The sequence below is a fragment of the Hylaeus anthracinus genome, unplaced genomic scaffold (assembly GCF_026225885.1).
Source record: "Hylaeus anthracinus isolate JK02 unplaced genomic scaffold, UHH_iyHylAnth1.0_haploid 11985, whole genome shotgun sequence".
NCBI lineage: Eukaryota > Metazoa > Arthropoda > Insecta > Hymenoptera > Colletidae > Hylaeus > Hylaeus anthracinus.
The window spans coordinates 2,692,889-2,718,690 of NW_026534333.1; the positions used below are offsets into that span (position 1 = coordinate 2,692,889).

At 45.0% G+C, this 25,802-nt stretch overlaps 2 protein-coding genes across 3 annotated transcripts in view; one reads left to right on the top strand and one right to left on the bottom strand.

Moving 5' to 3' along the window:
• The window catches only part of LOC128886803 (uncharacterized), a 65,229-nt gene extending 44,155 nt beyond the window's left edge, over nt 1-21,074 (top strand). The window contains exons 3-13 of one of the 2 annotated variants that reach the window (XR_008459910.1): nt 11,538-11,751; nt 12,547-12,653; nt 13,380-13,516; nt 14,614-14,814; nt 14,914-15,260; nt 15,773-15,992; nt 16,118-16,423; nt 16,503-17,090; nt 17,240-17,970; nt 18,092-18,819; nt 19,930-21,074. Coding sequence is in view for 1 of the 2 variants with exons in the window: in XM_054141967.1 (XP_053997942.1) it covers nt 11,549-11,751; nt 12,547-12,653; nt 13,380-13,516; nt 14,614-14,814; nt 14,914-15,260; nt 15,773-15,992; nt 16,118-16,423; nt 16,503-17,090; nt 17,240-17,970; nt 18,092-18,467 (3,216 nt within the window). In the remaining variant the exon portion in view is untranslated. Of the gene's footprint in view, nt 1-11,537; nt 11,752-12,546; nt 12,654-13,379; nt 13,517-14,613; nt 14,815-14,913; nt 15,261-15,772; nt 15,993-16,117; nt 16,424-16,502; nt 17,091-17,239; nt 17,971-18,091 lie in introns of both variants that reach the window. The other variant, XM_054141967.1, reaches the window with a different exon arrangement.
• Nucleotides 21,075-22,121: 1,047 nt separating this feature from the next.
• LOC128886808 (transcription initiation factor TFIID subunit 5) lies at nt 22,122-25,364 on the bottom strand. The gene is made up of 11 exons (XM_054141972.1): nt 25,012-25,364; nt 24,655-24,840; nt 24,371-24,573; nt 24,093-24,289; nt 23,787-23,991; nt 23,599-23,718; nt 23,389-23,534; nt 23,170-23,307; nt 22,891-23,084; nt 22,523-22,814; nt 22,122-22,461 (listed from the first exon to the last, which is right to left on the bottom strand). The coding sequence occupies exons 1-11, from the start codon at nt 25,072-25,074 to the stop codon at nt 22,247-22,249; spliced, it is 1,959 nt and encodes a 652-aa protein (XP_053997947.1). The 5' UTR covers nt 25,075-25,364; the 3' UTR covers nt 22,122-22,246.
• Nucleotides 25,365-25,802: the final 438 nt, after the last annotated feature.

The window sequence follows — 25,802 nt, forward strand, 5'->3', positions numbered from 1 at the left end:
AGAGAGTACTGAGCTTTGGTACAAGGGGCCTAGAGAGTACTGAGCTTTGCTAAAGGGGGCCTAGAAAGTACTGAGCTTACGTACTGGGGGTCTAGAGAGTACTGAGCTTAGCTACAGGGGGCCTAGAGAGTACTGAGCTTTGGTCCAGTGGGTCTAGAGAGTACTGAGCTTAGCTACAGGGGGCCTAGAGAGTACCGAGCCTTGGTACAGGAGGCCTAGAGAGCATTGAAATCGTATATTCGAGGCTGAGCATGATTTCGTCCCTATAAACGAGGTCCTACCGTATCCAGGCGGTCTCCAACTGGAACACCCCGTATAGGGGAGACTCTGAACTCTATCCCTTGGATCGAAGCAGCGCAGCCAACGTATGTACGTGTGTTTCCGCTGACGCTCCCGCGAAAAGCTAAATGTCAGGGCCCGGCTATATACATAACGTCTGTGGCGCGGTGATGTATGATGCGCGTATGGAACCGGGGATACGGATACGGGATCGATGGAGCGAGATTACCACCGACAGATAAGATCCCGATGATGCCAGGTCGCGCCAGCTCTTATCCGACTCCCGATAGACGTGTATGGTAATAAGATTGGTTGTTTTTTCGTTTCTTTGTAGGAAAGACAAAAAAAGAGAGTTCGGTTGTCTCGAAAATTGTCGCGACGAATGCGTACAGGGTGAAACGAAATTTTAGTCCGAGCTTTTTGTTTGCATTTTGCGGACTTGAAATTGCGGTATTTCGATTCGTTACGAAAACTGGTTGTCACAGTATTCGTTAGTGTAATTTATGATAAGACGTCCATTGGAAAGGGGGTAGTTTTGTTTGGATGACTTTCGGTGACGTCGACATGCCGGTGGCCATGTTAGTCCGCAAGGAGGTTCGCTTCGGGGAATTCGAACGAGGCAGGTCGAATCGAATTTGTCGGGCCGCTAATGCTCGATACGTACGGCTGGCGTCGGTCCGTAAAATGTAATTGAAACCGTCGGGGCTGATCGTAAAAAAAAAAAGGAACGCAGGGACGGGAATCCTTGGATTTTAAGAATTCCAACGAGTCGGCGTATTTTTCACTACGCTGCCCGCGTAATTCGATATCGAGTGTCAGTATCGGGTTATCGAGGGCCGGTATCCACTCCGAAACTTCCACAACGAGATTAATAAGAGGGGCCAAATTCTATAAGGTCCAATTTCTGGCGTGGCCCTTTAGGCGTAAATTGGACTCCCGAGAGCTCGAGCTGTCCACCGTTATATCGACGTTTCCCCATTATCAACACGCGATACCGTTTACCCTCGCGAACGATGCGAAACGTTTCTCCTTCGTACCACTCCTCGTCATTGTTTAAAACGTAAATATCGTTAACAATCAATTCAACTGTCGTCGGAAATTAATATTTAGTTGGTGCAATAGATATTAAAATATTCAGAAATTTCTCACGGTCGGTGTGTCGAACGAACACTTATTCCGAACCGTAATTGTTATTAATGTTCAATCGAACACTGAACGATACCCGTATGCGCCACAAATGTTTAATTACGTCGGAGATATCAAGTTTCAATCGTTCCAATCGATAGATGCTGAACTATAGAAAAGTACGATTACTTATTTAAATTTTACTCTCAACCTTTCACGTTCGGAAATGTTACTTTCTCGGGAAACGTTGGTGTAATAATCTGAAACTTTAAAATGCGTTGAATATCCACATCTCCGTATTAATCGACATCCGGTTTCCGCAATTCCGGTTCTTGCAGGAGTTCTGGGACATAAGACGGTAATAAAGGTAAATCTTCGGATCCTGGAAAAGGATTCGTGAATTTTCCGTGGTTAGAAAAATTGAATTCTGCGATCGTCGACGATCTCGAAACACGATTTCAACGTCGTAGAAATTTTCGCGTGTATCAGTTTGCCAATCGACGCGTTGAAGAACTTCGGTATTCCGACGCCGATCTCCATCATTTTCCAGAGCTCGTTCTCTCCGAAAACGTTTAATTCGTCGTTGTCGCCGTTCGCGCCGTGTAATTCGGGCGCGGATGGTAAATCGTAATCGAAATCAGCGGGCGCATCCAGCCAGGATGACGCAACACGTTGCGGTCAGAAAATAACAGTTGGTAGATCGGAAGAGGCACATTTATCAGCTGCCGCGCTACACGCGGGTCGGAATAAATTCACTTCTTTTTTCTTTTTTCTTTTTTTTTGCTTTTTTTGTCGCGCGCGTCGCCGCGCGGAACCGAACGAAAGAAATTACCGGCCAGATAAAAATCCTGATGATGTCAGGTCGCGCCAACCGGCGCTTACTTACTCAGCTCTCGCCGCAGGAAGAAGGGGGTGGCTGCTGGTCGCGTTTGATCTTTCGAGATTGCCTGCACTCTGACTGGTCAATCGGGCGGCTATTCGACGGGAAAAAAGAAAAGTACAGCGACGCGAGCGGATACATTCGCGATCATTTTTATTGCACCGATAACCCGCCAACTCGATGGTGCTCGGGTATGGGTCAGATGAAAAAAAAAAAAGAAAAAAGAAATGGGTTAGTTGGAAAACTTTGGTTGTGTACTACGTAACCCTGAATCGTATTTTTTCATTCAGGCATGTCTCTTGAGGTTGTCCTTTCCGTACTAGTCGAAACAAAACTCAAATATAGAAAGTACTAACGATATATTTTCTACAATAACATTCCGAAATTATTATTCGATTATGATTGTTGATAAAAGAAAAGTGGTAATCGATACAATTACGGTTGCAATTAGTTTTTAAGCATTATGTTATTCAGGATTTTATTTTTCTCATTTTACAAAGGAAATGTTTGCTCGACTTCTTTCTCTTAATGCACATTGCTCTGGTACTAAGCGGGCAAGTTTGGCGAAATTGAAACGCGTTATTCTACGTTTATCGATTTACTTTCCGTTCATCTTTGGTCACGATCTGTCTTGTAGAAATTATTTTACGGTCGAAAGTATCGTATAAAGTTTCTTTGACATATGCCTCCTGTCAAATTCGACGAAAAATCACGGAATTCGAGCGATCATATCTAACGAACTAAACGGTTAATTGAACCCGTGTTTCAGACAGACGTGTATCAGGATGGAAATTTTGAGTTTTCAAAGTTACGAGATCTGTTGTCATCATTGACCAAACCACCTTAACTTTTAACCGACTTCGACAATGAGTAGGTTACGCGTTCCGACGCGTATATTTAATTTTCTTTTTTTTTTTTTTTACATCAAGATATACGATATCAGTTGTTTTCCGGTGCACGCTGTCGTCGTTCATAACGAGCATTATTCCCTGCTTGTTAACGCGTTCGCCGTGTCACCTCGGAAAGTTCCGATGGCGTTCGAGTCCCGATGCTTCGCAACGCGGGAGATTAAAGGCGATAAAAAATAATAAGCGCAACGCGACGGATCGTACAGAAGCTATCCAAACGAACGGAATGGAGGATCGCGAGTTGAAAAGCTCGAAAGATATGATTCGAGAGGACGGAGGGGGGTAAAACTTGTACATTATCCAGCGGAAACGATACGGATCAGTCGTATCAAAAGGAACCATTGAAATTTCGTTCGTGCCTGACGCCATCCGATTCGCTAGGATGAATATTTTATCTCGTTTCGGCCCCTGGCCGGCGTTTTATTTATTTAATGACCAGGCCGTAGTATGTAATTAAATATCTCGCTTTTGCCGCGCGAAACGAGCCGGGGTTTCGGGCAAATATTAATCAGCCGGTGGATATTCCGTTTCGCTAACGACTAATGCACAATTGAAAAGCCTCGTTGAATATCATATCGCGAAATACACGTTGCTATTTATTATCGTTGCTATTTATTATTTCATTTACGAGCGGACTTCGCCCGCCCTTCGCCGCCCTCCCGCCGTCTCATCCCCGATCCCGTGGATGCCCCTTCAGGGCACACGGTCCAGAAAGTTTGATTTTTGGCAACGGGTGAACCGCCTTCGCCACGTATAGCGCTTATTTCCTTCCCTTTTCAGTTCCTCCTGGCACTTTTCCCTGCCGGCGTCCAACTTCGTTCGACCACATATGTGCAGGTTCCTATTCCACGAATAGGCAGACACATCGCATCTGTCTCGTAACACCCAAGGGATCTATGCTCGGATACCGGGAACGGGGGAATCTATAGATGGTGCTTTGGTCGCAATAAAAAATTCCCCGTCGGTGGAGGAAAGCTTGCGAAACTCCCGGAGACTTCGGCCGCGACGGTCGGGAACTTTTCTCCGCGGCTTCGAGGTGAATCTAAATTAACGTTCGGATTTAATACCGGATATATTCCAGCCGGATTTGCACTCGTTTATGCGGCAGGGAATATTTAGTCGTCGGCGCGTAATAAAATCATTGAAGGGGCAGGTTCGGGAGCCTGATAACGGGCCATTCTTTACGAATTTTTGTTTGGTTAAGTAAATCCCTTATTGGAAATTGGTGGAATTAATAACAGTAAGTTTATTTTATTTCGAACGTGTACTTTATTCGACGGCTTGGAAGGACGTGTTGACCGTTTAGAGAACGAACGAGAACGAAAGAAAACTCTTTTTCGTCCGCTTAAAGAAAAGAAAATTCCGCTCTGTTTATTAGCCTGGTCTTCGACGACAAACAGGCGAGGTCCTCGAACCTGGTGGTACCAGTCCGATACTTTAACAGACAGAAAGAGCCTCTCAACGGTAGATTCATTTTTGCTTGACGCAAATTTATATGTATATAATTCAACATCCGTTTTTAAAAATGCCCTAACGTCTCGTTAACGGATGAATATTCGCCGTTTTCCTTGATTTAAAAAAATCACGGGTCCACTTGAAGCAACAAAGCCCCGCGAGAACATCTCGTCCGCGAGAAAAAACCATAATCCAATTACGCATAATCAAAAGCGGTAAATTGTCGTCGTATTTCCTGGTACGTGGCAACCCCTTGAATCCTCACCGCATCTGGAAAAATCCTGGCGCGGCTATTACCGTCTTACTTATCGCCACTAATTTTTAATTTCACGTTACTGGCCCGTTGTGCGGATTCCGGGGAAACTAGGAAGAGCGTTATCGCGAAACTTCTCGTTTGGAAGGCGATTCGTTCGCGAGGCTATCGTTTATTTGTTTATTTATCTATTTATTTGTCGAGCGGTCGAGGAGCGATTATTATACTCGAGTCGTTCGGTCCGCGTAAAGATCGTGGAACGAGAGCTACGATTCTGCGGAGAATCGGATGGAAAGAAAACGAACAAAGGACAGGGATGAAAATTCAGTCGTCGGATAAGTTTAAAAAATATTAGAACGCTGATGGTTCCAAAGAAACAGCGGAGAACGGATTCAGCGATGGCTGGTTCCGTTCGAGGCAAAGGAAACGTAGCAGTTTTCTCGCGGAGAGAAGCCTCAATGGTATCCCACTGCTGGTGCTTCAACCTGACGTGAAATCCATGGCCATAGATACGTATCTGCCGAAAACAAATGCCTCCAGTAGATTTGCACCTGGCTGGCAGTCCAGAAACGTGCAAATGACCGACACGAAAATTAATCTGTTTATAGACGCGATAGACGACTTTCTTCCTCGATACGATCTCCTTAATGCATCGTATCCAGGACTTTTATATACCAACACCAAGGGGAAAAACTCATTTTGTACAAAAATTAAAAAATGGGAAAAATCGTGATGGTAGTTTAAACAAAAATTCAGCAAAAATATGTATTTCGATGTCTAATGTATCTAGTTTAAGCATCGGGTGAAAAAAAATCCTGGTAACCTTTTATTAAAAAAACAAACGAAAATGGATATCTATCTAATGTGGACGTAATTAGTTCTTTCCCGTTACAGCCATTCTCTCTCTCCCTTTTCTATCAAAACGGTCGATTATATCGATTTTTCTGCCAGATGGCACGTATGTTTCAATTTCATTAAAAATTGGACGTAATTAGTTTTTTCCCCTTACAGCAATTCTCTCTCTCCCTTTTCTATCAAAACGGTCGATTATATCGATTTTTCTGCTAGATGGCATGCATGTTTCAATTTCGGTAAAAATTGGACGCAATGAGTTTCTCTCCCTTGGTCTTCGTATTTTACGATCTGTCACTCGAGGGTGAAATTGCTATTTTCCGAGTCGAAGAATCGATTTTTGTTGTCGATCGAGTCTCGTAGTACGACTGTCGAGGATCAAGGAAAATTGATCGAGCAAAATTTCGAGTCGAAGAAGTTATAGAGCTCCGAGTACAGGTCCCACGATATTCATGGAAAATAAAATAATGCTCGCGAGTATCGAGTTAGAAGTTAGAGTTTCCACTTTTGGAGGTTACTGTTACTCCTCGGGACAGCTCACGGATCCACAGCGTTATTCTCAGGAACGGCGTGTAACGATAAAAGCTCGTTAATTTCCGTGTCGCTCGCTTCCGCGTCGGGATCCTCGGGCAGAAGCAGAACGAGGAACGGCAGGAGGAACGGGAGGAGGAACCAAGAGGCTCGCCTGCCGTTTTAATTCTGTTCCATTAACATTTATCGTCTCTCTGTCCTTTAATCTTCCTGAAATAAGGTCACGAAATCGTTCCGGGAGCGACGTTAAAGTCACCTTTAGCCGGTTGGCGAGCGCCACTCTTTCCGCGTTATTGATCACGCGGCCGTTTCGCGATCGACCGCGGTTCGCCGGTCGATAGGCATCGATGGCGGGGAAAATCCGGCGGGCCCGGTTAAAATTCAATAAAACCGGCGCATCGGGTCGTTCCGCGTCGGCGCCCCCTCGTAAATTCCCGCGAAGAAGCCGCCGCAACCTGTTGCTTAATTATAGGTTCTCGCGCGAGGCTCGTCTTTCCGTCCCGATTGGTATGCTGACCTCGAGAATCGATGCCACCCTTCTGTTCCACGAGCCTCGGTATCGCGGCGAGAGTTGCATCGCGGCCGAGTGGAATGGAGCACAAATTACGGTGGGACGCCGCCAGACCGTAACGGACCACTGGCATCCCTAGCACGAATAGGTGATAAGAAATGCTCGAGGAATAAGGTGACGGTAAGGAGCCTGAATCGTTAAAGAATGCAGGGACGCGAGGAATATCGCGCCGATCGACGACCTTCTCGCGAGGGAGATAGAAAAGTGGGACGGAAAAGTGGGATAGAAAAGTGGGATTTCGAAAGAAACGCGATCAAGCGGAGGATGGGACGGTAAATATCGAGCCTCCGGTGTTCCCTAAACGCATACTTAATCTCTAAACGGGTACTTGAGTGGGTCTTACTTGAGTAGGTCTTACTCTTATATTCAACAAAGAGTGTTCCACGTTAGTATTCCAAGGGTATGACTCCATCCGAAAGTGATGGGTTTGTAAAACGACAACAGAGTATCTTGTACTTGTCCTCTCCTCGTTTCAACTCTCGAGCAATCGTAAGGAGTTTTGCACTTGGATCCTTTCTACCTGGTAAAGTCTGTCAACGACAACAAACAACAGCAACAACAGAGTATCCGCGAGAGAAGCGTAGTAATCCGTGTAGTAATCCGTCCGTAAGTATCGGGGCCTCGCTCCATAGAAGTGCCGAAAGGATTTTAGTGACCATCGCGTAGGGATGCCGAAAGGATCGGGCACGAAGAATCGCAGCCTCCAACCGAACGAGGACGCGCTGGAAGATTTCAGAAGCAAATCCAAACCGCTCGAGCGAGAGTCGTCTTGTTCATTTTGTCTTTTAGGCCAGCGGTTCGCGGGTTCGGTTCGTAAACCCAACGGCTGGGTAGGCTCCCATTGAATCCCATCGAGTCTCGAACCATGGCGGACCGATAGCCATCGACGGACCTGGCATTCAATTCGGAATATTCCACGTCGGACAGGCTCCATCCAGATCCAGCTTTTATCACTTTGTCTCGCATCTATGGACGCGTATCGCTTGTCCCGACAGAGGGTGCCGCCCATTGAACGCTAGGACGCTCCGAGAGGGAAAGGTGCCAGGAAAAAGTGACGATTGCGGGGTATTTTGGACGACGCGGTCGATTTCCTTCACTGGCACGTATGCGCGGTCATCGATCTCTGTACTCGCGAACGAATCGACTTTTATTTCGTTTCCCGCGATCCCTCTCGTATTAACGCTAGGTTTACGGAACACGATCGTTTCGACCCGTTACCGAATCTCTCAACGAAAGTTACAGGAACAAGGGGAAGCTAAGGCGATGCATCCTGGTAAGGTACTTATCCCACAACAGCGGTAACCTATGGAATCTAGTAGACGTAAATCGAATTAACCGCTGAAGGTGTTAACTCCGTCATACCGTTTAGCCGGTATTACGCTATCTCTGGTTTCTTCGCGGCAGACAGCAGACGCGCGTTCTACGGAAGCACGTAACGATACCGTAAGGAGCGAGTTTACGACATCGTCCGTGGTAGAGGAAACGGCCTCGAACGTCCACTTACCCGGACCGTTCGACGTTTACCCTCGCGGTAACTTGGATAGCTAACCGTACAGACTTCGAGTCTATCACGAATTAACGTTCGAAGAGGCTTTCATCATTTCCGTTTTAGTTTCCATTTCAGAGTACCCTGTGTAGGAATTCCGGGGACTAATTTCGAACCCTTTATACGCTTTCACAAAATGTTCTTTATTGTTCAACTACTCACGCTCGCTACTCCTTGCATTCTAACATTCATCCTCACGTTCGCTCACCGTCTCTTGTATTCTCTGTCTGTCACGCACTCATTCTTCCTCGCTCTGTCTCCATCCTTGCCAATCGTACTCGTCTGTGTACACGTGACGAAATTCTTCGTTACCTGACCTCGCGTTCGAGCCGCTTCTTTCGTACGGAACAGACGCGCCCTTCCTGGCGTTTAAAATAAAGTTTCAAAGTCACTGGTAAATTAAAAGTCCAGCTCGTTTATTCCGCCGCCTATATTACCGATGAGAGCACGGCGGTATCGTTCAAAAAAAAAATTGCATCGATCCCCGCGGCCAATTTGCGCGCGAACGTTCGAACGTTGTAACGGGGCGTGGAGAAGTGGAGCACATTCGGGGCATTCGGTTGTTACGCAAAATAGTCCTTCTTTCCCCGACGGGCGGAGGGGGGAGGGGTCTAAGCATCGGCAGGCATAACGATCGCGGAACCTGCGGAAGCGGAATCCGTGGAACCGTAGAAATCGTCGATCCTCGAACCGAGGGTTGCCTATTCTTGGCTGACGACTCGCCGGCCCCAATTTCGCATCGATGGAAACGACCGTGGGGGTTGGTTTAGGAGGAAGGAGGCCAGGGGAGGGAGTTGATCCACCGCGAAGAGGTCCTCTCAATCTGCAGTCGATTTTCTCGTGCACCGACCCAATTTCGAACCCTGTGCGGGCAATTTAACCCGCGTCCGCCTCTTCCTTCCATATCTTCCCGTCGAAACACCGGTTCTTTTTTTTTTTTTTCTTTTTTCACCAACGAAATAATCCGTCGAAACTGATTTCGGAAACGCCAAAAAAAGACGGCCCGAGATGTTGTACAGGGGTATCGCGCTTTAATCGCGATCTGTCGACGTTGGCGTCTTCCGTTCTTAACCTTTTAACTGCGAACGGCGTATGTTCTCAACCCGTTGCATTCGGAGCCGCTTTGTTACAGAATGTGCAAACAGGAATCCTGTCGTATTACATAGTGTAACTTACAAGGCGTGTCATTTACTGTAACGATCTTTGTCTGTAGACATCGGGGAACATATTTATGTTAAAAATGAAAATCTTATATTATTCTAATATGTGATCATGCAACAGTCGTAGATATGCATTGATAGTTTGTATTTTTCAAGTGCAATCTTAGGCTTCCTTGTTTATAGAGATATAGAGATATGTTCCCACATCTTGCTTTCTTACACAAATGCTCTTCGTCGCTTTCTTAAAGTGTAGCCTACTCACGCATTCTTTTTCCATGTAAGCTCACATTTGTTATATATATATATCTTGATACATGTACCATATTTTTATTCTGCAAATATTATAACGCGAACTTTACTTTCGATCTTTCTTATATTCTTGCATATCGTTTGCAAGAACGTTGCATTTTGTAGGTTCTTGCACATTCAAATTTCCTATAAATGCATAAAGACGCGCCGTCTACTAATCACTAATAAAGTTTGCCCAGACTTGGAAATGTCCCCTCAGAAGTGACATCCGCAAAGAGTTAAAATGTGAATAAGCGCGGAAAAGCCCTTCAATAAAAAATTCCTTATAAAATACTAAGAATTCACGCTCTAAATCGGAATACCTCCTTAAAAATTTAGTTTCGGCCCAGAGTTGTAGCACGATGTTTTATTTTACTCCCGTTACGAGTGTATCGCCCCGTCCAGCGTCTAAACGATATTTATAAAGGCGGTGCGGGTCATGTTTGCGGGAATTCATCGAGAATTCCCGGCAACAGCACCGACGCGGTATATCGTCCGGCTGCGACATTGTTGTTCCGCGGCCGTACCCCCTGTTCTTTGTTCGCCGATGACCGCGTCCCGGGACGCCGGTTGCATTCATAATTCGTCGGCAATTTAGAAAATCACCCGATCTAAAATGTCTCCCGACCTCCAGCCTCCGCTGTATTCAATTGACCGTACGCGTAACTTCCTTGCAATTCCAGTGACACTCGTACGGGCGTACCGTATATTCGCGAGGCGAAGCAGTTTCTACCACCCCCGAATTACCATATTCCACTTTGCGCTACGTGTTTCCGGGCCGGGTTTGGCCCAGATTTCGCTCACCGACTTAATAAACAGAGCCTTTAGCGGCACGCGTACGACGCAGTTTCCCCGCTTAAATCCGGTTATCTTTTATGAGATTTCTGCGTCGGGTCGCGTACGCCACCCCGCCCCTGCATCATCGGCAGGTTAGACCGCGACCAGAGGGCGAAAGGAAAAATTAGAGGGAGATAAGCTGGTGCACGGGTATTTGTTCCGGAAGCTAGGGAACATATTCCTATTCAGGGGATAAATATAACTGGCTGAATAGAATTAGCATAATCCACTCTGTCCTCCCTCCGGACGCCGTGGTCTCAAACTTCGAAAGCTGCTACGTTACCTCGTCTCGGAAGAAACACCTTCGGAACCTTTGAAAATTAACCGTTTGCACTCTACGTCGTCTGAAAATGCGAGAACAGGAATTGCGTTACATGAAATAGTCTAATTTTAGAAATGTGATTACGAATTCTTATAGCATTCTCGAATCTTTGACGTCGCTGCAAACGTAAAGGATTTATAAAGGATGTACGTTTGCAGTGGTGTCGCTAAAATCAAAACTTGTTAGACTTATATATAAACGGGTTAAAAAGAAAGTATTCACTGATGTTATTCGACAATAATAATTATATTTTTAATAATTTAATAATTTAATTTAATAATTTAATTTTCATTCACGACGAATATGAAATGAAGGTTGGTAAATATTTTGTGACGATTCATTGATCAGGTAACAATATATATAATTATGAAAAAATATAGTTTTAGAATTTGTTTAAAGCATACAAGAATATGAAATTAAAAATTGCAGGAAAAGTTGTAAATTAGTATCTTCTATAATATAATATTCCTCTTTGTAACATAAGTATAATATTCGTATGGATTTCGATGGGAATCGTTGTCTTGTTTCAGGGTGAGGGGGCATGTCGATGTGCCGGCGGTTCCTGCTGATCGCAGCCGCGATCACGGTCTCGATCGAGGCTGGCTCCGCTAGTCATCCAGGGATCTCGCCAGGCTATCCTGGATATCCTGGCTTCGCTGTTCGCTCCAGCCTGACGACCTCCGAGTCCCCGTCGAGCGTCGCCGTCACGCCCACGCCAAACCTGGACAATGTGCCTACCTGCAGGTACTCCTCGTATTTCTTCCGAAACTGACTTTCCCTCTCTTTATTTCAGAAATTCGACATTCATATTTTCACTATGGCACTTTAAATTAATCAGACAATTCGATGGAAACAATTCTAAGAGCACTTGGCAATTTCACTAGTAGAGTTGGTCTACGTCAGGGCTTCTGAAATATTTTTCATTCGTGATTTTCATTTATGAATATCGTGATTTTGTTCGCAACCAAAAGAATATAAAGTAAAGATACGTAAATATTTTGTGACGATTTATTGATCAGGTAACGATATATATATGTGAAGAAATATAGTTTCAGAATTTGTTTAAAAGCACACAAAGATATGAAATTAAAATTTGCAGAAAAAAGTTGTAAAATTGTAATGTTGTAAAACTATAGTAAAACAAAAATTATATACCCTACATGTATAAAAGAGAATATTAAATACTTTACATTCAAATCTCGCGACCCATAGTTTATCAAGTCTTGGTCTGTGTCAACAAGTTGACGGTAAAAGCCAGTTTCAAGTAAATTCTTACGATTAATTAGGTTAAACTTCAGACAGTACAATTTACGACCGTAAAATGCAACTATTCCATTCCTCGCGATTCGTTTCTCTATTTCCACGGGAGCTTACAAAAACGGGATTGAATCGCGATCGAAAATAGTTCCCGAGAGTTTCGAGCGATGGATCGCTATTAAATTGTACGCGTGTCCACGGGAAGAGGGATGATATATCTCTGCTCGGAGAGGAGCGAATTCGAAAGGATACTGTAACGTTTTATTTGCATTCCATTTGCAGACCTTCCGAGTACCTATGCGGCACAGGAAACTGCGTCGCCCAGGACAAATACTGCGACGGCGAAAATGACTGTGGCGATAAGTCCGACGAGCCGATATATTGCACCCGTGAGTCCCCCGATTCGCGCGTTTCGTTCGATCGTTGCCAGCTGCTTTCCCCGGGAAATTCAAATTCTCGTGGAAAATTTGAAATTGATATTCTCGCCCGCGGATGATCCTTCGACAGCTTTCTCGCTTCGAAGAAGAACCAATCCTTGGGAATCCTTCGAAGATAATAGTATCATCGTAACTCCTTTGCCGAGTCTGTGCCCCGATACAAGAAAACAAGCGGTACACTTCACCCCTTTTTTCTAATTCTTCATAAATTTTCGTAAATTGTCTTCGAAATGCATTTTGTTATCGAAAGCTCGTGTAGAGCCACGAACACGAACGGACCAAAAGTCTTTTAACCCTTTGCACTCGAGGCCTTTTTTTTCTGCTATCTACCAGCGACTCGAGATGCTTTCTTAGCATTGTATTGCCATGAATTCTAAGCTGTCTAGATTTGAAAAATACGGTCACCTTTACCTCGATCGCGATCATTTCATCGACACTTCGAGTTCCAAAGAAATTAAACCTAAAGAAACAGTATTGCTGATAGATTTGCTGCGTGAAACCTAATGGCGACTGCGAGTCACCTCTCGAGTGGAAAGGGTTAAATTTCTGTTACGAATACCGCGCGCGAGAAATCCCTTGAACCCCTTCGATAATTGAAAGCAGACTCGCCGCGTTCGAGCGCGACAGAAGATAGACGAGAACGAAGGGAATTGCGAGAAATGTCCCGTGTCTGTTTAGCGTGCAACAGAACCTTGTACGGTGACGTTGGCAGGACCTACAGGGTGGAGGTCCGTAGGCCGAGGGAGGATCGACTGCCGTTGCTATGTCATCTCAACTTCACCGCCGCCGGGTCTGACCTCGGAGACCTAGTTCAGGTGAGACAAGAACGAACTCGAATATCCTTGTAGAAAATAAATGCCGACCAGAGGCTGCTCGCTCGGTACTTTTATATACGACTGAATTTTGTCAGCCTGCAGGACCGTTCGCCGTACAAGTATAAAGTTAACAGAGTAGCCGCAAAAAATTTTACCGAGATCCTTGACGTCAGGTCCGGTAAGATTCTCTCGTAAGTGACCTACCTCTGATGCTGCCCGTTTCCCTACCGGTGCCTTCCCTGCCAGTGGAAGTGGTCCATCACGAAGCGGACGGAGTGCTTCGAGAGTCCTCGTTCCCGGATAATCATTTTTTTCTCCGTCCGGAACGCGTCGTATTTTAGCGAAAATAAATTGTCTCTCGAAATTGTTCCCGTAAGTTTGTTTATTTCTGTGTTTCGTTCCTTTTATCTTCTTTCCGTTCGCTCGGTTCTCCGCGTCGGATGATTAATCAGTACAATTTCGTCCGCGATAGCCGCGCGTCGGGTTGCTCGCAGGGATTCTCGTTGGGAAAACGGAACACCGTCTTAACATGGAACAACTTTTTCAGAATTAGTTCCCGCCAGCGAACGAGGAGTTCGATATTTTACTCGGGACACCGACGCTTTAATCATTGCGCCCGCTTTAATTCATATCTGTACTAATATCGTAAGGAGGTAAAGTTTGTTTATAAGCGTGCGCTTAGTGTACGCTTTATGAAAAGAACGTTACCGAGGGCGTATCGTCACCGTGTCGACCTTAAGCATTGTATCATTTTTAGTATTATATCTTTCCATGGTTTCGCTTGATTTTTTCAAGCGCGTAACAGTACTTCGGTTATTGCGCCGAATCCGTACGTCACAATACGATTATTTCTATTCCTCTTGACATTCTTTTGCCTTACGTAACTCGTTAATTTTGGTTCAGTTCGCGTTATCGTAACTCTGTACGTACGTTAAATTTACGTTAGTCTTCAGGCTGTGCGTCTGCTGGGGCCCGCTGGCTCCCATCTAGCTCTACCACGGGGTTGCTTAGCCCATACTGTACTAAGCTCCTGAGGTTGCTATGATATCGTACATTATCGTGCTTAACTTGTAAAGAACGTCTTCAACGCGTTGCAGTTGACCTTCGACACTTTCACCGTGGGCCGATTCCTGTCGTTCACGTCCGAAGGATGTCCCGACGGCTTCATGACCATCCGCGAGGAGAGTCGTCCCCCTACCGGAGGACAATGGTGCGGGAGCGCATGGGGATACACCGTTTATTATAGCGAAACTGCTTCCATCAACTTGACCTTGTATTTGTTGCGGCTGTCCGAGGAGGTAAGACAAAATGACGGAGGGAGCACATTCGCGAAGTGAGTCCTTCGTGAAGCTGCGAACAGCTGACACTGAACCGATCATGAACCGTCACTGGCGCAGGGTAGCGGCTACAAAAACTTCGACTTCAAATTGTCGTACAAGTTCCTGAGACGCAGCGAGGCTCATCTCAGATACGGGAACAGCAGCATGTCCACGTGGAGAGGGGAGCTGGTAAACGGCACTTACTGCGATCGTGTCCTCACCAAGTGCGACACGCGAGCCTGTCGACTTCAGTCGCCGAATTACCCGGGTGTTTATCCTAGAAACGTCACTTGCTATTACCGGGTGGAGCAGAATCGAGCGCCGTCCGGCCATCGGGCGTTGCTGGCCGTGAGTCAGCGGAACAGTCATAAAATACACATCAAGGACCAGCTCGCGAAGTACGACGGCAGCCAAAGGGTATTGAGGTACTTTTCCCTCGTTCGTTTTCTACCCATTTTCTCTATTAACCATTTCGAGCCGATTATTTTTTCTGGATTCCGTTCGTTTCTCTTTCAGAAATTGCGTTAAACCCTTCATTTACTGGCGGGACTTGCGTGTCCCGTCGATTCTAGGAAGTTCGTTTTGAAGTTTTGACGGCGGCACGAGATTTTTGGAAGCTTGTTAGAGACAACTCTGTAAGATGAACGCCTAGAGTTTTTGAAACTTTTGAGAAATTTAATAAATATAGGGTTAAACTAGGCTTGGGTATATATGAAAGGATTATCATATCTTGTAGTTGGACAAGAAGAGGTAAAATTGCTTCAGAGCGAATGATTTTCATTTCGTTGATTTTCTTACGGGAGGGGATGAAAAAAGTGTCACTTTTAACGCGCGGGATTTCCACGCTTCCGACTTTTTCTTTTGGAGCAATTTGCTGGCTTAGCGATTCGACGGGTTCCTGTATAATGGATGGACCGTTCTATTCGTTTCACTTCAGAGTGTGGGATCAATGCAACGTGGTCCAGGATTACTTGACGGTATACGACGGAGGATCGACCTCCGATAAAGTGTTGGTCAGACTCTGCGGAGGGGACGCCGTGCCTGACATTGTTAGCAGCCATAATACGATGCTCTTGGAATTTCACACATCGCCGTACGACAATCCGTTCCATCCCGTTCCTTTGTCGTTTCTGCCAGGATTCGAGCTCGAGGTTCAGGTAATCCCTCGCGGAGTTTCGTCGAATTTTTTTAACGATAAGATTCCCGATCGAATCTTCCAGCCCGTCGGAAGTATCGTCTTCCGTGGATCTGTGGATAGAAACTGGAAGTAAATCGTTTGTAGGTGATCTTCGTGGACGAGAAGTCGCGGAGTTTCGTAAAGGAGAACAACAATTGCGATTTTTATATATCCAGCGACGAGAGTTCGTCGGGAGCGTTGGAGAATCCCAAGCACTCGTTGCCTCCGAACACGACCTGTCGCTACCACTTCCAAGGAAAGCCGAACGAGATCGTCTGGTTGTCCTTCGTCAAGTATTACGCCGCCAGTGCGGACGCCGCGGCGAGCATCGACGTTGCGTCCGATTGCAACGCGAAACTTCTCATCTGGGACGGTGACCACACCCTAGATAAATTAATTCCCGCTCGTAAGGTAGGCCTTCCATTTCCCTTTCCATTTCTCGAGGCTCCGATCTTATCGATGGGATTCACCTGTCGCCTTTTGTTCGCAGAATATTACGCTGATGGGTCAGTTTTGCAAGGACGACACGCCACGACTATGCGACCACAGCCTGCTGCGAAACGGGAGCCGCTACACGAGACCCTGTAGTCTCGCGGAGAGCTACGTGTCGACCGGTAGAGACCTCACCCTGGAACACATTCTACGTCAAGGAAGTGCGCTTTACCCGATAAGCTTCGTACTGCGATACGAGTTCGTGCACGAGGCGGTTTCCTGCAACCACGCGTTCGGCTCCGTGTCGACTTCATCCACGTCTTCCACGTCCTCTTTATCCTCGTCGTCGTCGTCGTCCTCGCTCTCGTCCTCCGCCAATTTCGGCAAGTTCGCGTCGCCGAAAAGTGTGTTCTTCTACGGGCGCGGTGGTGCGCAGAACGTTAGCTGTGTTTACCGTTTCGAGGCTGAACCCGACCACAGAATAGAACTGTCCATAACGAGAGCCTCGTTCGGGGACAAGGGATGTTCCTCCTACGTGGATCCGCTGGTCAATCGGTGGACCTGCGATCGCCGCGTAACCGATTCTACCAAGTACGGCACCTCGGAGCTCGTCGTCTCCGAGTATCCCTGGCAAGGGGTGGAATTGGTACGCCTGTTTCGGTAACTACCGGCTTGGCGAGACGGTTTCCTTTTGTACTATCGGAAAGAACCGAAGGAACCATCTCGTTAAACCAATTTTAGCGTACACTATCGAGTAGAACGTTGATTCAGTACAATTTTCATTGCAATATTCAGGTGCGCGACTGCTTGTGCTCGAACGTAAGCGAAAGAATCGTCCTGCGAACTCTGACGTCCAACGTGGTCGAGGTTCGATTCGCCGTGACACTGATGAACGTCACCCAGGACTACAGGGACTTCTTCTTCGAGGGTGAGTACCGCTTCGTCGCCCTGGAAGGGGAAGCGAGCGAGCAAGTTTGCTCGACGAAGCTCGAGGAACGACGATTGCGCGGGACCAGCGGAGAAATCTCTCTGAGAAGCCCTCTTCCACGGATCATTCCTGGGGTGGCAGCCGTGGAGGAGATCCTGGCCAACACGGAGGACCTCACCGCGACCCAGTGCGTCAACGAACCCTGGCTGATCGAGCCAGAGGACGCGCGTATTAATTTCCTGTACCTAAGAACCGCCGGGTACAGCATCACTTTGGACAACGTCGAGGAATGCAGGACGTTGAACCGTATCATCGTTTATTCGGCGTCCAACACGAAGGATCGCAGTGTAATTTGTCCCGAGAGCGGTATCAGCCACGACGCCAGGACGGTCGACTTTTTCTCTGGCGGTTGGAACTATACCGCGATAAACGTCACCGTGGCGATGACGCAACATTCCAGAAGCTTTATAGTCGAATTCCTTCAAAGGGAGCCCGGCTTCTATGCTGTCACGTGGATAGCTATCTCTAAGCGGTCTCCTACTCCAAGCGTTGGTCCAAACGTCTTCACCGTACTACCCCAAGAGGAATGTCCTTACAGGTTAGACTGATTTCACTTGGCGCAAGCATCGCTTTCCAACGACGCTACGAGCTACAGACATTCTCCATTTCCATTTTCGTTGTTCAGCACTTTGCCAACAGACCTTGCTCTCCCTTTCCAGGTGTCCAGAGATCCAGGCGTGCATAAGTTCGGTTTTATGGTGCGACGGCATCCGTCACTGTCCATCGGGCTTCGACGAGGAGGAAGCCAACTGTTCGTACCGCTTCAGCGTGACTTTGCTGTACGTGGCCGTCGGGGCCGGTGCGCTCGGTATATTCTTGATCCTGTTGCTCGCCACTGGCTGCCTCAAGTATTGCCTCTACCGCCACAAGGCGCGGAAGAAAAAGAAGAACGTCGCCGTGAACGTGAACCACCTCCACGTGAATCACACGCACCACAACAACGGCCTCACCGGAAGTCGCTTGAGCGGGCGCTACAACCTCGCCACGCCGCAGGAGATGTACCTGGAGAATTACGGGAAGGACAGTATTTGTTGACAATACGCCATCGCCGATATCGAGACCACCGTGTGAATAATTGCAGGATTTTTAAAATTACACTTACCTCGCAGGGGCCTCTGGATCCCTCCCGCGGATGAACTGAACGAGAAGCAGACGAACCGTCGACTGCTCGTTCCCCCAACCGACAAAAAGAAACGTCGACAGACGCGCAGAAAACATATACGCAATAATCGTAATTCCGTAGACCAATTCTCGAAGGCATTTAACGAACGGGTCCGAGTTGCTGGCGAGTATCAGCGATGATCCACGGTACGCTTCAATCGTCGTTCGTGTCTAAGAATTCGCGAACGTGTCGCGTGTTCAAAGATACCGATCCGTACGAAACAAGGTGAGTCCTTTTGCAGCAGCACCTGTTCGCTTCCAAACGTACCGTCAACCTGCGTTTCTGGTTTTACAGTATTTCAAACGTATCGTGGATTTTTCGGTTAGGCGAAACGTAGATCGAATCGCGCGATGCTCGCGCGTATGGTTTTCGCGAGAAAACCGCGGTATCACGGTAGCTCTAGGAACACACGTTAGGTTAAAAGCGGTGAAACGGAGAGCGTGTAGAGCGCGACGGGTTCAAATTAAAGAAACGAAAACGAAGAGTAAAAGATAAAGGGGAGGGGGGTTGGGGGGGAGGGGATGCGAAACGCAAGTATATGCTTTTAAAACGAAGTAGGAAACGAAATTTGCATCGGGAGAGAGAATTTTATCGCGGTCGAGTGCCGAAGGGAGTGCCACAAACGTCCACGATGGGAAACGACGACGGTGAACGGAATTTTTGGCGGGAATACGTGGGGAAACGACGACGGCGCACGAGTCGAGAGTCACGCGATACGGATCGATACGAATCGCATGGGAACGTCGGGGGATTAAAAGCGAAACTACTGTGATTTACACTCGAAACGAGAGAAAGATAAAAAAAAAGTAAACGCTCGAGATCACGTGTCACGAAAAAATATGTAAAAGAAAAAAAAATCGTAAAAAAAAAGAAGAAGAAGAAGAAGAAGAAACAGGAAGATAATTTCGACCGACGTTTGTCACTTTCAAAGTCTGTTTTACTTTATAATTTTATAATTGTCATACAACTGTCCGAACGACTGAATTCCGAACGAATTCATACGCGATTTATCCTAAGAATTGTTACGACCAAAAAATCAACCACGTGTTTATCACCGACCCTCCCGTTCCATCACATTATCGAATCGATCGGGGTGTAATCTGCGTCGATCCGTCGATCGATTCCGCCGTTTTTTATAAGAGACGCGCAACCAGCACGTTCGTTAACGCGGGAGCGTAGCGGCGCCCTCGTGAATCGCCATTACGTATTCGCTGCCGATGGCGATGGATCGAGCTCCAGACAAAGAGATTATACAGATTACTATATAAGAAATTATATATCTATGTAATTATAGCTATCGTTATATACGTATCTATGTAATCTCTTTGGTTCCAGACGATTACGAGCAGAGCTGGGCACAGGGCCGGCGCCCCGATGCAACTTCCAATTTAGACGTCCCCTTCTAACTAATGTTACGCGAATTGAACATAAACGAAACCTGGGTTTATATTAACATGTATCGAACAAGATGTAATAACACTTTGTTACATAACAATATTATTGCACAAATTATCAAGTGTGGACAGTCTTGTTTAAAACTTATTTTCCTCGCTCTTAAACTAGGAATCTCGTTGATAATTATATACCGTCGCTCTGCGAAGCTACACTCGAGCACGATTGCGTTCATCCTTGTCGATTAAACGATTTTTCTATTCCTTCGAAGAAGCGCTCCATCGTTTACCACCACGCGAAGCCGGCCCTGTCTGGGCAAACTGTATTTCAAATTCGATCGAGGCGTAAACGTTTCGAAGTAACATTTACGAGTTATTTAGATTTAAACAACTATCGACTCGTTTGAGATAAGAGCATTTTTAAACATGATAATTTATTCGAATAAAATCGTTTCACTCTTTTTCTTTCTTTCTTTCTTTTTTTTTTTTTTCATTTCGATCGACACGGAAATAAAGTAACATGTTTAAGACGACGAATCGAATAACATTGTTTCGGGGGTGCCCAGATCCGATTATCCAAACGCTACTATATACAGGGCTTAACTAACTCGAGTCACTTTGAGGACGAACCGGGAAGTCCTTAGAGGCTAAACAAACTCCGGACGCCGGATATCCTATGCTCCTGCATTAAACTGAGATCCTTACCTATTCAGATTTCATAAGTAAATAACGTTTATCGAAGATGATATGACATATAGTTAAATCACACATGTAACCTAGGTTTGATATCGACGCGCGAGGCTTGTGACTGGGACGTAGAGATCGATGTATAGTTGATTATCGTTTAAACGTGCGCGAAAACGAGAGAAACAATGGGCAAACAGAAACGACACAACGCGTACATTGTAACCTCCCCCCTTGTTACGAATGTGTCGACTATTAAAGGCACGCGTGCGAGGAGAGGATTCACATTTACATACCCACGTACATACATGCACACAAACAGATACGTATGGTAAAAAAAAAAGAAAAGCGCGTATAACTTACGTCTGTATGCTGTGATAGAAGTAAGCGTATCAACAATCGGAAATAAATTTCTCGCGTGAAATTGATTTCGATTGCGTGTACCCTCCGAATCCCATAATCGAATCTAGACGTAGATTCCCTTCGGTTGCTCCTCGAACATACCGCCTATCGATTCTGTACTTTTAATTTTAATTTAAAAAAAAAAAAAAATAACAACAACAACTAAGAATAATTACACATATGCCTCAACGTTTCCGAAGAAGTTGAGGTCGCTGTTACATTTTCTAACACTCTCTCTCTCTCGACCTTCGAAACTAACAAGCACAGTGGTTCAGTCTTATTTACTCTCACTGCCCGACCACATCTTAAGAAGAACGTTACTTCTGAAGACCAATGTCGGCCAGCTATGAATATCGTAGCACGAACGAACCGTTCGATGTAGGTCAGCTGTCGCAGCAACAATTTCTCCAAGTTCACCGAAATACGTTCCCTTTGATGCAGCGACGACTCTCGACCTTCTCCTTTTCGATTTTTATCTCGTCTGGAAATCTCGAAAGTCTTTTCTTCGCGTGGTCCTCTTGAATTTTCGTCTTTCACGAAATTAATGTTTGCCGAAGAAACACCCCGTTGGAATCCTATACAAACGACGATCGCGATAATGCAAATAGTTCCGAGTACGCTGGTTAATCACGAAAATAGAATATGGATGCGTGAAATCCTGCGGTCATCGAGAAACATCCATCTCGATCCATCCATATTCCAGCCGTAATTTAAGTTTGTCGATCTGATGTGCTTTGTCTTCGGAGCTTCGTTGATTTTGAGACTGGCACTCCGCTCCGCGATGAATCTCATGAATGTTAATATGTCTAGTTACGGACAAAGAGTTATTCACACTTTAACGTTTGTCGTATAAGCGTTACTACTTCTGTTTTTATTTTCTATAAATTGACGAAATAAAGGAAAGTATGTTCGTGTTAAAAATACACCAAAAATCCATGTTTACTTACCGGCAAATTGGTTAGTTCAACGATATTGCGTCGTACTTCGTCTGCGATTACGTTGACGGTAGTTGAGTACGTGGATTTGCTCGAGTAAAAACAATTCAAGGAGTAGCGTAATCAATATGAAAAAATTTATTAACAAATGTTTCTATATTACAAGGACGACTGATCGATGCCCAGACCAGTATTCTACCAGGAATGGCGAAGTTCAACGACGAAGAGTAGCTGCGTTGGTTACGTTGATTCGAACATGCCTATGCCCAACAATAAGTTTCTCCTAGAGAAATGTAGCGCCAGAACAGGTGAGTTCTTCGTTGGAAAAGTCCTCAGAAGATACGTCTCTGCGTTCGTTTTCACGTCTGGGTTATGAGACACGTTCACGTCTTCTAAACTCATTTCCTCCGCGAGCTTCGTAAAGTCCCACAACTTAATCGTTGAGTCTAACGATCCTAAAAAGTTATTTCGCAATTGACTATGACACCTGTCATACTTATAATAAAAACTACCAACCTGAGACCAATATATTGCCGTCCCTGCTAAACGTCAAACAATGAATAGTACCGGAATGACTGGATAAAGCAGCGACGAGGTGGCCATGCGCTAAATCCCAAACTAAAACGCGGTGATCTGCTCCAGCTGACGCTAGAAATCGACCATCCGCGGAAAAAGCAAGGGAGTAAATCGGAGCTTTGTGTCCAGTCATTAATCTGACTTGGCTACCGGTTACGCAGTCCCATAATCTTACTGTCATGTCGCTGGAACCGGTCGCCACATAATTCGAGTTTGGGTGAAACTGTATTACCTGCGAAAACAATTAACGATTTCATTTAAAATATTCGCGTATCATAGATTAAAGCCAATATTCGAAGCAGACCTACATCTACATCCGAATAATGACCAGCGAATATTCGAAGCGGCTGATGGGAGTCGGTCGCCCAGAGTCTGGCAGTCTTGTCGTGCGAAGATGTCGCGAAATAGTAACCATGAGAGGAAAATCTGACGCACCAAACTGGAAACAAGTGTCCCTTGTAGCACACGACACATGTCCATGTATGCAGTGACCACAGTCTAACTGTAACACGAATAAGATCCAATGGTAATAATGGTATATGTCTAATTACTTGTCAAGCCAAACTTTGTTGCTCTGTAATATGTACCTGTACTATCTTCCGACGACGAAAGAAGAAGATTCCTGTCTGGGCTGAACGACAAGCTGTACACGGGACCGTTATGCCCGAAAAGTGACCTCGACGATTCCGCTGTACGGTCATCCATCATTCTTACTAATACGTCATCTGTCGTATTATGACACGAATGTGTGTTTAATATCCATCTTTACGAAAATGTTTACGTCTTGCCACATTAACGAGTACTACCTGCTTCTCTGTCGATGTCCTGTAATTGTTCGCCAGTCTTCATCAGTCTTAATTTCTGTGGAATCAAGGTCCACACTTTTATACTAGAGTCACTGAATCCAATGGCCAGTAAACTGGAGTCCTCTGCCACTTCTGCCGCTGTCACACTGACTCTCGTGTTATACATACATTCAACTTAACGCGATACACTTAATCTTTACGTGGACTTACGTATGGATCGCGTTCAGAAGCGTGTAAAAACATATCGAAGGTAAAGTATCTGGACCAAGTACGACACGCTTCGATGCTTCCCTAAGTGCTTTTACTTTCTCCAATTTATCGGCGTCCTTTCTGTAGTCGAACAAATTGAGTTATTTAGGATAAGAATCGAGCAAAGTTTTACTAAAACAATTACTTACAAATTGGGCAAAGGCATCCTACCAACAGGTGGTGCATTCGGATCTGATTTGGTTTTCTTTGAAAATAAAGGATCTTTTTTAGCCTTTTTCTTTTTTGGTTTGTCTCCGTCCGCACCACCTGTATCGTCCTCCTCTTCCTCGGTTGGAGGCACGCATTGAATGTCTGGCTCCTTCAGAAGTCCATAATACACTTTTGCTTTATTATCTAGAGGAAAAAATTTAAATTGCACATCGAGCACACAAAGGTATAACGTACCACTACTCTTTATTTCTCTTAAATTTGAAGATTTCAATTAACGATGTTACCTTGTCTAGTCGCTTCCCCAACTACAGCACCTGATGTAGCATCAATTTGCTGTTTATTTCTAGCCACTCCTTCGTACATATCAAAATAAAGATGTTCTTGTATGATATTTAACAACACGCTGTGTTTCTTTTCTTGTAAGTGTCGTTTCAATATTGAAAGAGTATCTCTTGACATTCTAATTATAAACTGATTGGATCTGCAGAATGTTTCATATAATATGTAATACAAAATTTCAGTAGAAGTGAAAGTATTGTATGAGACTATTTAATGTACATACTTAAAAGTGTCTGTTAACTCATTGCCTGCCATCTGTTCGCGTCTGGTAACATTGGATAATCTTTTTAAATCATTCTGATAGTATTCTTCCAAGTTACTACCACATTTCTCCAGAAGTTGCTTTGCTTCCTCCGAATGATTATTGTAGACCAATTCAAGGTACATGTGAACCAAGACTGGATACAATATTGTACCCAATTCATGCTATTTCACAATAAGAAAACAATAATTTTAATTTTCCACAGCTTTTAATCGATACAGTTATTACAGAGTGTAGTGGTTTACCTTGTATATATCTAAAGATCCTTCCACAAACTTTTTCAGTTCGCTGTATGCTTTTTCATATAGTGCAGGATCTCCCTCGCTTTTGTAAGCAGACAGAACACTGTTCACTTCAGAGTCAGTCTGCTGTGCTTCATCCGGAGAGATATCTGTCAAATTTGCTTCTTTCTTGAAGAGCTCTTCTGTCCCCTGTAAATATAACGTGCATGTAACAAATAAAATTATGCTTCTATGGATTATAGTCATTTATTTTTTACACGAAAATACCCAACTAATCAGTCAATATAGAGATAACGTTCAATGTTTACTTTCAGTCATGAGGTTAGAAAGCGTTTAACAACGAAATATTCTACTATATACCTTCAGATTATATTTCCTAAGCAGCTGCAGAACCGCGAGCATAGTACTTTTCTCGTTGTCCATTTTTTCATAAACTATTATGTCAAAAAAGTAAAATATATATTGATAAACAAACAGCGCAAACCCACTTCTGTAATCGACGCGCACATATGCAGTTAACCGTGCTCTAGGTAAGCACTTGATCGAATGTTTGTTAAATTAATACAAATATTTATGCACTTGAGCGGTATTGTTATAAAGTATAATTCACTGGTAATACTCAAGGACCATTGTTGTTACGATTTTTATTGAAATTAAATAATTATTAAACAATTTCGGAAGCGTTGTGCGGTTAGGGCGGCTATTTCCCGACATACGTCCGCAATCGGAAAGAAAATTAGGGCGGCTACTTCCCGACATTGGACCACAACGGTTATTCGAAGGAAAGTGGCGTCCCCTGGTGGCATGTCGCCGAAGCTCCGATTTTGTAATAGGATCACAGGACATGACAGGACAGGAATTATTAATGATTATTGAGTGAGAATACGCATATGGCATCGCACTAATCGTTCGGTCTCACCCAGTAATCATTAATAATTTCTTAATAACAATCAAAATCGTATCGTGAATGGTCCTTGAATGTTGCTAAGGATCTAAACTATCTTCCACGAATGCACAAGTGCATCAATTATCTTCGTAAAGTTGTGTAATTAGCGAAATGTCTATTAACATTCACGTTTGACAATATGACGGTTGCTATCCTTGTCGCACAAATACCTTTCTCTCTCGCACATAATGCTTTCCTTCTCGCA

Excerpts from the sequence above, each read along its gene's own strand:
- LOC128886808 (XM_054141972.1), bottom strand. The coding sequence starts at position 25,074 with ATGGACAACGAGAAAAGTACTATGCTCGCGGTTCTGCAGCTGCTTAGG. Across the intron at positions 24,574-24,654 it reads GATCTTTAGATATATACAAG|CATGAATTGGGTACAATATT; the intron begins GTAAACCACTAC and ends ATTGTGAAATAG. Across the intron at positions 23,719-23,786 it reads AGGATGCCTTTGCCCAATTT|AAAGGACGCCGATAAATTGG; the intron begins GTAAGTAATTGT and ends GTTCGACTACAG.